This window comes from Passer montanus, unplaced genomic scaffold (assembly GCF_014805655.1).
Source record: "Passer montanus isolate IOZ18808 unplaced genomic scaffold, ASM1480565v1 scaffold192, whole genome shotgun sequence".
NCBI classification, from domain to species: Eukaryota; Metazoa; Chordata; class Aves; order Passeriformes; family Passeridae; genus Passer; species Passer montanus.
The window spans coordinates 309867-322570 of NW_024366503.1; the positions used below are offsets into that span (position 1 = coordinate 309867).

General features: G+C 49.6%; 1 protein-coding gene across 5 annotated transcripts in view; it reads right to left on the reverse strand.

Annotated features, from left to right (window-relative positions):
* The window catches only part of TTBK1 (tau tubulin kinase 1), a 99000-nt gene continuing 86296 nt past the window's right edge, over positions 1–12704 (reverse strand). For 4 of the 5 annotated variants that reach the window (XM_039706421.1, XM_039706420.1, XM_039706423.1 and 1 more), the window contains 2 exons: positions 7776–9379; positions 1–7030 (listed from right to left, as the gene is read on the reverse strand). In XM_039706421.1, the coding sequence (XP_039562355.1) occupies positions 6604–7030; positions 7776–9379 (2031 nt within the window). In that variant the 3' untranslated portion in view covers positions 1–6603. Of the gene's footprint in view, positions 7037–7775; positions 9380–12704 lie in introns of all 5 variants that reach the window. The other variant, XM_039706422.1, reaches the window with a different exon arrangement.

Genomic DNA, 12704 nt, shown 5'->3' on the forward strand with positions numbered 1-12704 from the left:
TGAAAAGGTAGACAGGCTTTTAATGGCATGATCCAGAATCCCCTTTTAATAACAAATCTAATGACAACTGTGTCTGGTATGAACAAGAAATGGCATAATTGTTTATTTTTTTTAAGATGTGATCTGAAATTAAGACAAATGCCAGGTGGGTCTGTACACAGACAGGGCTTCTGTGATGCATGCCAGATTTTATGGCCAAGAAATTTGCCATGCAGTTGAACCAGATTGTGGTTCCTCAGTCGGAGTCCTACATTCTGTTTGCAGTGTGTAAACATTCTCCAGCTGCTTTCCTAAAGAATGCAAAGAAGATATGTAGAGAGATTTAGCCTTGGGATTCAGTCACATTTCCAGGCAGGCAGTACCAGGGAGCAGAAGTCCTGTCTCCAGAGTGTGCCAGAGGCGAAGGAAAACGTCGGTGCGCCAGGAACAGCGTCTGAGTGTAGAGTCACATGCTATCGTGTTAAAAGGAGATATAGAAAATTATCTGTGTTTCCAGCTCCAATTCCTGTCTGGAGAAGAAGCAGCAGGTCCCAGAGCACAGCAGTCCTGCTGACACTGGTTTCACACCCAGGGTACCCCACGTCCTGCAGAGCTCATCCCACCCTCCGCAGGGATGGTCCCGAGCCTGTGCCGTGCACTCCCGAGGAAAGATCAGCCCCAGCCTCCTCCAGGGAACCTGTGCCAGAGCTCCCTGTGCTCCAGGCAGGGCAACATGGGCCAAGCCAGAGGCAGAGCAGCCACTGAGGAGCACCGTGCTGACACCAGTCCTGCAGTATCTTCACCAAAGCAGAGCTCTCACCCCTGAGGCTCCTCTGGTTCAGGAGCTGAGAGCAGGAGAAATTATTATCTTCGTCCCTACAAGGAACCCACCTCTGGATTTACTTTGGTAGCTCCTTTCCTCCTTTCAGCACAGAGGGCATCAGTGTTTACTTTAAACCTGCTTTCCAGCTGTTTGCAGCTCCAGAAATAAAAGGGATAGTGCTCCTCCTTATGAGCTGTGTGGGGCAGGGCCTGCTGCACAGGTTGATGGCCAAGTCTGCCTCAGGCTCTGCAGAACCCAGGAGGGCTTCAACCCCCCAGGCAAAAAGGGACTAACCCGGAGGAAACACACAGTTACTTTGAAGACAAGATTTGCTGGAGGAGCTACATTAGGAATGAAGTGACAGGAGAGTGACGGTGTATAAATCACTGTAATTTCCTGGGATTCTGGCTGCACTTGGGATCACAGCTCAGCCTGCAGGCAGAGCTATTCCCTAGCCTTGCAAAACTACCAACACCAATGCTCATGGAGGTCTTAACATCAGCTGGCTCTGCTGCCACTGCCAGCATAGTCCCAGCCCCTTGGAATGCAGCAGCTGCTGCTGCTGAAGAGCACAGCCACTGGGGCTTCTGCAGGGGACCCTGGGAGCCAGCACACAGTGAGCCATGGGCTCCCACCCAGCAGCCCAGCCACAGGCACATGCCACACGAGGAAAGGGCCTGAACAGCAGCCCAAGCTCTCTTCCTCATGTGGAGGTGCAGGAGTAGCTGGCAAACAGATGGAACCAAAGGTGCTTGCAAACTCTCAGGTGGTCCCTGTGGACTTTGTCAAACCAGCCTAGCACTGCTGGAGCATGGGAATGTTTCAGTTCAGCCAGAAGAAACTAATTTGATACCGAACTCATTATGTCCACAATGGGACTTTTACTGTGTTCACAGGATTAATTTAACTGCAGGTGATTGATGTGTGGGGCAAGGCCTTAGGTGAGCATTGGTGTGAGTGCATGTGGAATAGTTGTGGGTCAATAAACTATACAGAGAAGAAAGCAGTGTGCTGAGGGACCACTGAGATGCTACTGGAGCTGCCCAGGCTATCAGTGATCATCTCCTTACACAGGATCTACAGTGAGGAAACACCTCTGTGTTGGAAAGGAGAAATGTGAAAGATTTTCTTGCCCCAACACAACCTGCTTTGGATCAAAACATTTCACCACCAATCTCTCAGTGCTTGTGTTAGCCAGGGGCAGCCACGTGAAGAGCGATTCTCCAGATCCTGATCCATGCCCCACAGAGCTGTGTGTCAGTCCAGCAGCTGCTGCAGGTCTGGTGGCAAGCAGGACAGCTGTCAGCCACCCAGGCTGGCGTGTTCCAGCCCTGGTTTGTGCTCAGGCAGGGGAGCCTCACAGCTGACATGCACTTTGGTAGAGTGGTATCCTGTTCCCCCATCCACATTCACTGCACACAGCAGTCAGCCCTGCACACATCTGAAGTCACAGATGAGACTTCTCTGAAGGTAGCAGGATCCTTTTTAACCTTTAGTCACTATATATAATGGTCACTACTTATATTGTTTTAATAATATATATATTATAATATTCTTTACTTAAAAAAAGGGCAAGCAAAGTCTCCTGCCTGTCACTGATTCCAAGCACAACTGACCCAGAGATATTTGCTACCAAAACACCTTTTGGACCAAGGCAAACAGAAGTGCCTGTGCTGCCAACCAGACAAATCAGTTAAGCAGCTCCATCCACCCGTGTGTTTGAGCCTCTCCACAGTATCAGTCTGTCTGGTGCCATCTGTCCTTTTTCTCCCTCTGCTCATATAACCCATTGCCACACTGGCTTAGCGCTGAGAAATTCTTTTCAGATTGCCCACGTGGCACATCCCCCCTGTATCCATGCTTCTTTGCAGGCAGCTCCTGGCCAGCCAGCAGCCACTGGCTGCTTCTCACCAGCCAGGGTGCCATCTCAGCTGGTGGGCAAGGCCCCTGCAGAGTGAGGACTCAGCATGACACCAGGCAGTCCCAAGGATTCTTGGAGTCCCAACACAGAAGAACAAGATGTGTCCCTCCCTGCCCATGCAGATGAACACAGAGATGAAGGAACAGTGCTGGCCTGTCCCAGGAGTTCCCTCAAAACACACAGGGGCAAAATCACCTGCAAGGACACAACCACACACCCCCAGCAGTGCTTGAGCAGCCCCGTGTGCCCTCAAGCTTGGCAGAGCTTGCATGAGACTCACAGCAGAGAGCAGCAGGGTCCTGCCTCTCCCACCTTTCTGGGATGTGATAGCCCACCGTGTCCTGTGATGCCAGACTAGACCCTCTGGCATTCCTCAACCACCTAACATCACAGGCCTCATCCCTTCTTGTCCCCAGACATGTTCTCCTCTGTTTGCTCCAGCTATGGCAGGTGCCCTTTCAACTTTCCTGCAGGGCAGCAGAAGAAGAGAGGACCCAGAGGAAATTCTGTGTGTGCTGCTCCCCTGGACAGGTGCACCTCCATCCAGGAGGACATGACCTGGGGCACACCATGCTGTTGATGCACTCTCCTGCTCCCCTTCATGCCAGGGACAGCTGGGAAGCAGGGCTGTGCAGGAGCAGGGAGTCTGGTAGCACAACCACGAGGAGGGATGACTCGTGCTGGTCTCAGATCTCTACAGACCCAGCTGCATCTCCAGCTCAGCCCTGTCAAACAACACTGAACAGCTTTTATTTTCTGTGCTGGCCATCTTTCCCTTGCTTTCTGAAACCTGTGGGACCTGCCAGGTGGCTCTCCAGTATATACCAGCTTTGGCATGTATCCCAGTGGGACCAGGAATCTGCTGCACCACAGAGGGAGATGATACCTTGGTGTCACCAGAATCCTGCCTGCTTCTTGTGGTTGGGTCATGTTAGATAGACCTCGTAGAAGACAGCTCAGTTTCACAGAAACCTTTTAATAAGAAAGTCCCCATAGTCCTGTGAAAGACTTCACTGGATGGTTGCTTCACAATTAAAAGTCTGCCTGATTTCTTCATCTGCTGTTCTTGGCTGTTCTGACTCCCCTGCTTTCACGTGCTAGAGGAAGACCACAGAACCACAGAATGGTTTGGGTTGGAAAGGGCCTTAAAGATCATCCAGTTTCAGCCCCCTGCTATGGGCAGGGACACCTTCCACTAGAGCAGGATGCTCAGGGCCCTGTCCAACCCAGCCCTGTGTCTACCCTGGAGCTTCCTTTCTGACACTGGGCCACAGAAAACTGTCCTTTAAACTTTTTCCTGAACAAATACACTGATTGTGCTTTATTGGCCTCCCATGATGAGGCAGGTTTGCTAACCCTGTTAATAGTCCTGCAGTCCTCTTTCAAAGCTCTTTCAATGCCATTTTTGGCATGTGCATTAAGACCTGGATGGACCAGCTGGTAAAGGCTTCACAACCAAGTCTTACCATCTGAGCACTCTAAAATTAATAGACCTTCAAGAAATTAATAGGAGTCCCGCTATGATTTATATTTCTGGAAAGAATCTGTCTTTGAGTTTATTCTGTTTTCTAGTTTCTAAACCTGCAGCGCATGCTTACGTTCTAGTCTGACCCACACTTCAAACTCAGAGAAAGGTGCCACCAGAAGAAGTGGTCACAGTCTCTGTGTGTCCTTCTTCTGTTGTCTGACCAAATGGTGAACCAGAGTGATGAAATGAACCAGATGATAAATAAACTGGTGAATCAGAGCAGTTTGTGTCGTGCTGGATCAGCATTTCCAGCCATTTTATCAAATAGCTGCTGCACTGTGAATGTGATGGAACTGTGCAACAAAACAGTGGAACTTGGAGGGATGTTGCTGTTGATGGCAACATCAGCTCAGCCCATCAGAGCACAGCCTGAGCTCCCTCTGAGTTCCCAGTGCTGCTCTGCAAAGATGAGGGCATGTTTTCAGATTAAGCTGTGCTGCTTACTTGACCAGGGCGAACCACATCAATGGAAAACACTTTGAGCTGGGTGAAAAGAATTCTTAGTGTTGGCAACACTGGGACTGTCATATGAAGAGGTAATTCTTGTCTCCTTTTTCTACACATTTCCCTGTTCAGGTGTGCAAGGAGTACCCTTTTCACCCTGTCACAGCTCTCATACTCCTTTCCAGGACTCCTGTAGATATGAGGAGCTTCAGAATTCCTTGAACTTGATGGCCATCAGTGTGTGACTGTTTGCATTCATGTTCAAATGAATCAAGGTTATTACTGTTCAGATTCCTCTGTCAAGCTTTGTTGTCTGCAAACAGTAAATTTGCAGGTAGTTGCAACTGCAGGAATAGGTGTACAGAGCAGCTGTATTTTTGTTCTGCCTCATGCAATGCCTCTTTTAGGCATGACAATGGCGTGAGGCACAAAGTATTTGGGTCTGGAGTGTTTTCTGCTGTGAGGCATGGGGAGAATTTTGTCTACTTCAAGATCTCGTCAAGATCAGACAGGTACCAGTCCTCCTTGCTTTCACTTTCAAGCCTTCCTAATTAGTCTGGGGGCTAAACAGTTGGTTGATTTAGCTCTAGCTAAGTGTTAAGCTTATGCTCAGATAATATTACTTGAAGAGCACAGCCCTTGCTTTTACGTTCACATTGTTCATCCTCAACGCGTGGCAGAGGTGAGCACCAAGGAAAAGACATAAACCCCACCTCTGCCACTCAACCCACTGTCCCCTCAGATAGAAATGCACATGGCCATGGCATGCCAGCAAACCTCTCATTGCAAAGCAGCAGCTTTTGGGTATACTACAGAATAATAATTTCCCACCCTGACGTGTAGGGGAACTTTCAACCACAGTGCCAAAATTCACAAACACCAAGAGCGTGACAATAAAACACAAGGAATTCAGGTGCAAGGGGCACCCAGGCTAAAGGCATCCAGTGACTGTTCACATCCTCATGATGGAGCTGTGTTTGGTGGATTACAGGTCTGTGGTACCAACCTCGCCCAGGCTGAGAGGAACCACCCGTGCTGGGGGATGTGATGTCCACAGATCACAGTTTGGTATTTGTGACAGAAGTGGCTGCAGTGTGCTCCCTTCTACATTAATTAGCAAGAGCTCTTGATTTCCCAGCAAGCTGCCAACACACCCCTACTTCCACCTAAGTACCCACCATACAGGCATCTGCTGAAACAACAGCAGTATCTGAGAAGCAATGCCAGACCTCCTCTGTGGGATATACTGGAGCAGGTAGGAGCATCCAGCAAGATCTGCCTGTCTCCTAATTCCCACCTGTAGAGGCATCTCTGGAAAGGAGAGAAGAGCCCTCTCCTCCTTACCCCTTCTCTTATCTCAGCACACAAGGATGCATCCATCCTTCTTGAATAAGCTAGTGGCAATCCCTTGCTAAGACAGGTGGTGGGAGGTGAGCCAGCACTCAGGGAGATGACGGAGACCAAGGCTGGTGTTTTCCCAGCAAGGAGAAAGGAAGGAGCTGCCTGAAGAACAGGAGCCTTCCTCTTTAGCAGGCCTTGCTCTTGTCGCCTCTGCTCCTCTTTCCTCAGCTGGAGTCGGTGTTGAGGACTGGTATTGCTAACAGAGAGGAGAATCCCTGGGGAGGCAGGCAGGTCAGGCACTGGGCAGGCTGCCTGGGTCACGGTTTGGTGCTGTGCATTAGCAAGCGTGAGCTGCGGGCTGGGTGTCTCCCTTGGAAAGGCTCCGTGGCTCAGAGGCTGCCAGGCCCCTGGGAGCTGATTGCGGTGTGGGGTGAGAGTGAGTGAAGCATTCAAGTACAGCTACTGCTATACACTCGTGGGTCCAGCATGGAAGGCTGTGCTGCAGCATCTCAAGTGTATACTATATGCAGAAGTTACCCAGTCTGTTGGGCTCGCAGAAGAAGGTCATTATCTGGCAGCTGCCTTACTTTCCAGGGACACCTGCTTTCCTTTGGTTGCTGGACTTTGAGTCTGGGTTTTTCCTCTTTGTCGTTTTTTGGCCACGCCAGGAGATGGCAGGGAATCTCCTGTAGGCCCCGGGGCCTGAGCTGAGGGCTGAGGTCGGGGGGAAGGAGGAACTCGCTGAGGAGCAGTCCCTGGTTTATGCTGTCGGCAGGGAGAAGGACTTTCCCTCCGAGGCAGCAGCTGGCTTCTGGGGGAAGTACTGGGGTTCCTGGAAGGAAGGACAGGGCTCCGAGGGGATGCACCACTGGACCTCTGCGAGCTGCTCCGTGGAGGAAGAGAAGTGGAACTCGGCGATGAAGGAAGCCGACTTTGTACCTGTGTTGTCCGGCCCTCGTACGCGGCACTTCCAGCTGCTCTCTGTGTCTGAAGCCTGCAGAGGAAGAAAAGTGAGAAGAGGGAGGATGACGGGGAATTTTGCAAGGGACTCTTGGGCTCCTGGCAGGATTGGCATGAATGTTGCCAGGCCATTACAATTAGTAACCTACACTGTGACCCAGATGGGGCACCAGTTTGAACACCATCCTGTAACTCAATGCAGTTAACTGCTAAGTATTTGCCTTGATCCTCCAGCGTTCTCTGAGTCAACACACAGGCATGGTATCTGGGACTTTTCTTAACATGCAGAATGGATGCAGCAACCTCTTTCAAGGTAGGAGATACAATTTGGGAATGTGGGCATGAGTTGGATTGCACCAGTTGGCCTCTGATGGTAACTGTGATGGAAGATAAACCAACTGAGGCAATCCCAGCTGGCAGCCTCGCTGCCCTTGCAGCTCTAATCACAATAGCCAGGCCAGGAGGCCAAGTCTCCCTGCAGAGCCATGGCTGTGCTGCCAAAAGGAGAGTGCAACACCGGGGGCATCTGCTGTTATCAGACCAAGTGAAAGGGCTTGTAAAAGAAAAGGTCTCAAAGCCAGGGCAAGCAAAGAGAGGCTTCAAAAAAAAAGAAGACAGAGAGGTGAGTATTTCACACACCTGTGAAATGACTGCAGGAAACAAGGATGAACTATGCAGTCAAGCTGAGTAAAGGATGAAGTCATGGGAGGTGAGCAAAGCCCTGGCTGTGTCTCCTCAACAATCCCAGCTCTTTGCATTTCTCACCATTTTGGCCTTACCTGCAGGCAGCAGCTGCATCCTGTGGGGAGCTGCCCAGCCCTGCCATCGCAGCGGCCACGGAGCTCTCCGACCTTGCCACCTCCAGCGGCGTTTTCACCGGCACGATGGGACGAGGAATTCTGCTCCTTGTGCTTATGGCTCTCTCTTCTTTCCCCAGCAGCGCAGCCTTCTTCTCTCCCTTCCGTGGGATGGAGTCATCAGAGTCGTGGGTGTCCTCCTCAGAACCGGTGGCTGACAGGGTTTCGGAGGCTCGCCGCCGCTCGTCGCTGGAGGAGGCCGAGGAGGAGGCCCCTGAGGCCAGCCGGAGCAGGCGGCTCTGTCTCTTCTCCATCACCAGGCGAGCCAGGTCGGGTTGCTTTGCCCTCTTATAAAGCCTTTCTTTGGCTGAGAGTGAAGTTGAAAGGTCTGAGCCGGTGTCCTCCTCAGAGAACAAAATGGGTATCCGACTTCTATACCGGGAGCCCAGCGGCCTCCTGGGGCCCTGCTGTGGCGTCTCGAGCAGGGTCTCTGCTCGCTTCAGGTGTTCTGTGGCTGATGCTGCCTTCTCGAGGCCAGGCTCCCTTGTAGCCACCTTGTCAGGCTCTTCCAAGTCCAGCGAGAGCCCCGCTTTGCCGGAGAGCTCCGGCTTGTCCTCAGGAAGCTTTGGCACGCCGTTGGGAAGGGCCGGCTGCTCCCCCACAGTCTCTGAGGTGGTTTCGACGTGATTGGCCGAAAGAGCGCAGCTCTCCGTCTCTGCCCCTTCCAGCCCGGAATGAATGCTTCCATTCTCCACCAGCACCAGGTTGTCCTCCAGCTCCTCCTCGATGATGACCTCCTCGAACTGCCCCGGGGGGCAGTACTCCTCGTGCCGCATCAGCTGCCCGCTGGAAGACATCACGTTCAGGTGGGTCTTCTCAGCAATGTGCACGAACGTGCGCTCGACTTTGGTGAACGGGGAGGAAGCTGTAGCCACTGCCACGGGAGGCTTTGGTTCCGATTTAAGGACCGAGGACAGGGTCCCTGGCTCAGACACATCCAGCTGGCTCCCCATGGGCTGCGGCCGCTCGCTCTGAGGTGTCAGTGCAGCGAGAGTGCCCAGATCGACTTCTGGAGGTAAGTCTGCAGCCACCGGAGACTTTTTCAGGTCACCTGGTGAAAACAGCACTAATGTTTTTGAGCCTTCCTCCAGCTCCAGGTCCCCATCAGCAGTGGATGCTCGACCCTTGGACCCCTTCTGGTCATCAGCCAGGAGCGTGGACGGTGCGCACTCCTGGCTGCGCTCCGTGCTCTTCTGACTCAGGTCACTGCTGGAATCACTGTGCATGTCAATCTCATTGCCCTCCTCTTCCTCCTCCCCCTCATCCTGCTCATCTTCCTCCTCCTCATAGTCTTCCTCCTCTTCTTCCTCCTCCTCCTCCTCTTTTCCATTCATTTCCAGATAAGGTTCCAAAGGTTTGCAAGGAGCAGTCAAGACAATATTTGAAAAATCAACTTTCTTTATCCGCTGGGATAACTTAGGCTTTTCCCAGTAGTTGCACATATCTTTTCTGAAGTCTTGGTAAGGCAAACTTAAAGGGACCGCCTTGGGCAGGCCATTTATTTCAAATGACTTCAGCATGTATGCCTGCAGGAAGACAAGTGTGACAAAAGAAGAGGGTGAGTTAGCATTCAGACAACACCATTGACATAGAACACATCAGGACCAACAGCAGCAGGAAGAATCCATGGAAAGCATCTAATCCATCATGCTTCCAAAATACATGCCCGAGCAGTCATCACTCCATCATTTGATTCATACAAACCTTACAGAGAGTCACAGATATTTATCAGTGAAGGAAACAAAACATGCCAAAGAAGTTCCTTTGTTAGCAGTCTTTAACCTGGACCCAAAAGAACCATTTTCAAGCAATTCTTCAGATTTTTTTCACATTTCCCAATCTTCTTCAGTGTTTACATATTTATTTCAGTATTTATATATTTACATAGTCACTCCTTCCTTACTGGAACCACTTAGGAATTCGCTTTTATGCTCAGACTGCAGTGAACTGAAGGGGCACCTCTGGGCTAGATACATTTCCTGATCACTTTCCATTACCATCCACCATTGCCCCTGGTGCAGTAACACTTGTAGTGGTTGCCCTGGTGCACCATCCATCCCTCCTTGTGCTCCCACATCCCTGTAGCAACTCCTCATTCTGTCTCCTACAGGCTTCTGCTTCCACTGAAATCACCAGCAAGTCATGAAAGCTGGCACATCAAGTGTCATTATCAGACCCTGGGGTGTCCAGCCAGGAGAAGTAAAGGGCAGACAGGACAGGTGGTGGGGGCACTGTTTCTCCAGCAGCAGCCTGTGGCAGCAGCAGGCTGTGAAATGATTGCAAATGATCCTACAGAAAAACAGTAGCTCACACACACATGCACACACTTGACCAAACAAGGCCAAAAAAAATAGGAAATGCCTGTCAAGCATGGCCTAATTAACAATCAGTTGCAAATGAAAATCACATCAGCACCACTCTGTAGAATGGATTTTTAAACCAAATCATTTACATCACACTTCTGTTAGGGCTTGCAAACTGTAACCTCTCCATAAAATCAACTGGTCAATAATGCATCACGTTACCCTTGAAAAGTCCTGACCATGAACAGCAGGGCTCCAAACATCTGCATTTTCCAGTGGCATTCCACATTGCCAGAGGATATTTAGGCTACACAATTAAACACCCACCCACTTAACCATGTGAGCTCCAGGCTGCTAACAGCTGCCACATTCAGCTGGCCGTGGGAATGGATCTTTTTGCCTCTACTGGGCAGAAAAAGCCCTCAGTGGCTTTTCAGTCCAATGGCACAATCAAAAAGGGTGCTGAAAATCTGCATGTGCTGCGCCTGAAAAATGTACTATTTTTATGCTCCTGTACAACAGAGACATTTCAAATAGGTTGGTGGGCAGCATCAAGCTGTTCTGCGTGGTGGTAAGTTGTTGTCCAGTTAATATTTCTTTTTATATCTTATAAACTAAAGCACAGGCTGGTTTTGGCAATACCTCTAGAATGCAAAGCTGCTTCTCTTCTTTCATTAAAGCTGAAGCCTGGCCCTGAAGATGGACCTGTTTGGGCCTTCACTGACCCACTCTACCTTTTGTACTGCCCTTTGCAAAGGAAATTACCCACATGGCTTCTTCCCTTGGGCATTTCTTGGAAATTAGTTCATTCAACAGCCTAGGATTGGATGATACACATTGGCTGGGTTTGTTTTTCCCAAGAAATACATACACAGTGCTATTCCTGGAATCAGGATGCACTTCCCCAGTGGGAATGGGACCTGACCAACATCTTGCCATGTGCTGAGCCCCCCATTGGAAAGAGCTCCACAACCCCAACAACAGTTCCTTTGCTGCTCTGCCTCATGCCATTTTCCAGATGCTGTGTTTGATTATGCAGATGGACAATTGCTGTTTTTCTTTGCATCGTGAAATATGCACCTGTGTAGATCTTCAAATCTCTTCCCAGCCCTTGGCTTGTGTCATCTCTTCTGCTTTGTGGCCAAGGGGAGCTGAATTCAGCCCTGCAGAGCACATCCTATATAGGCTAGAGATATGGTTTCTGTGCTTTGCAGTCTGCCCTACCAGCAGCCCTGTCTCCAGCAAACCCTCTCTGCTTTTGAGCAGCTGGAGTCTTGTGATTCTTCTGCATGAGGGAAATTTTCACCACCCTTTCCACAGGTACCAGAGCCTTCACATGCCTTGAACTGAAACTACATTGTGGCCTTCCCAAAGTACATAAACCACATCTCTAACAGCCACATAACTTTGTTTCTATTCCCAGATGTGTCTTAACTGCAAGTTTTTAGTGATCACATGTGTAAGCAATAATGGAACTCTCACTGTTCTACAAGAACTCCTTCAACTCCCTGTGCAGTGCTCCCACCTTCCCAAGGATGAGCAGGGGACACCTTCCCAGAGCAAATGAAGTAGAAAAATGAAGAAAGAAAGCAAATAAAAAACCCAGCCATCAACAAGATGCTGCCTTTGATTCTTTAATAAGGTTTTGGTAGTATACAAGCTTTTTTTTTGTTTGTTCATTTTTTCTTTTTTTTTTTTTTTTCCCGATTGTCTGGATTAACATACATGGATTTAAAAAAGGCACAAAATCCATTGCACAGCTTCTGTTTCATTTGTTTTTGATGACATTGCCTGTTCATTGTGGTTTCAAGTGTAGGATTTTACAGTACTCTGCAGCATTTACAGCATGATCTACATACAGGTAATCAATGCATGCTTTTATACAGGAGATAGAATTCAAATTCTCTCTCAGTATTTCTATATACACAATAATACAGTCTTTTTCTTCTGAAAAAAAAGCTTTAAATTGGTCTTGCATGCTTGGTATACCAGAAGAATTAGTGCAAGCATATATTACAGTGTTATTGCAGTACAAAAAGGGGTTGACCTTAGGCTCTAAAGGGATTAGATAAGGAAGAATAAAAAGACTCGAGGAAAACAAGCTTTGGATCCCTTTAGCCAACTACGTCCTTCCAAACGGATCCCTACACACAGTACTGCCTTTAAAGCTACAGCAGGCTGCGTCCCCTCCACCTCCCTGCTGCCTTCCCCCTGAGACAAACTTCCACAGCTTCTGCAAACCTTCTGTCCCTCGCAGTCCGTGAGGACTCCTGGCAGCTTGAGGAATCCCTTCTGCTGGACCTCTTAATACTGGAGACCTGCTTGAAGGGGACTGCACTGAGATCCACTGCATCAAGCAAACTCAAGTCCCAGCAGATGGAGTTTCTCAGGCAAACCAGGAAGCACAACACGTTCCCTACAGCTTTTGTCTCCTCTCAGTAGCAACGACCACAGAAACCCACATTCACCTCCTACTCAAGTAGCAGTCGGTTAAATATGGTTTGGACTCTCCTGCTTAGCAGCAACAGAAGTCTAACAGGTGACATAA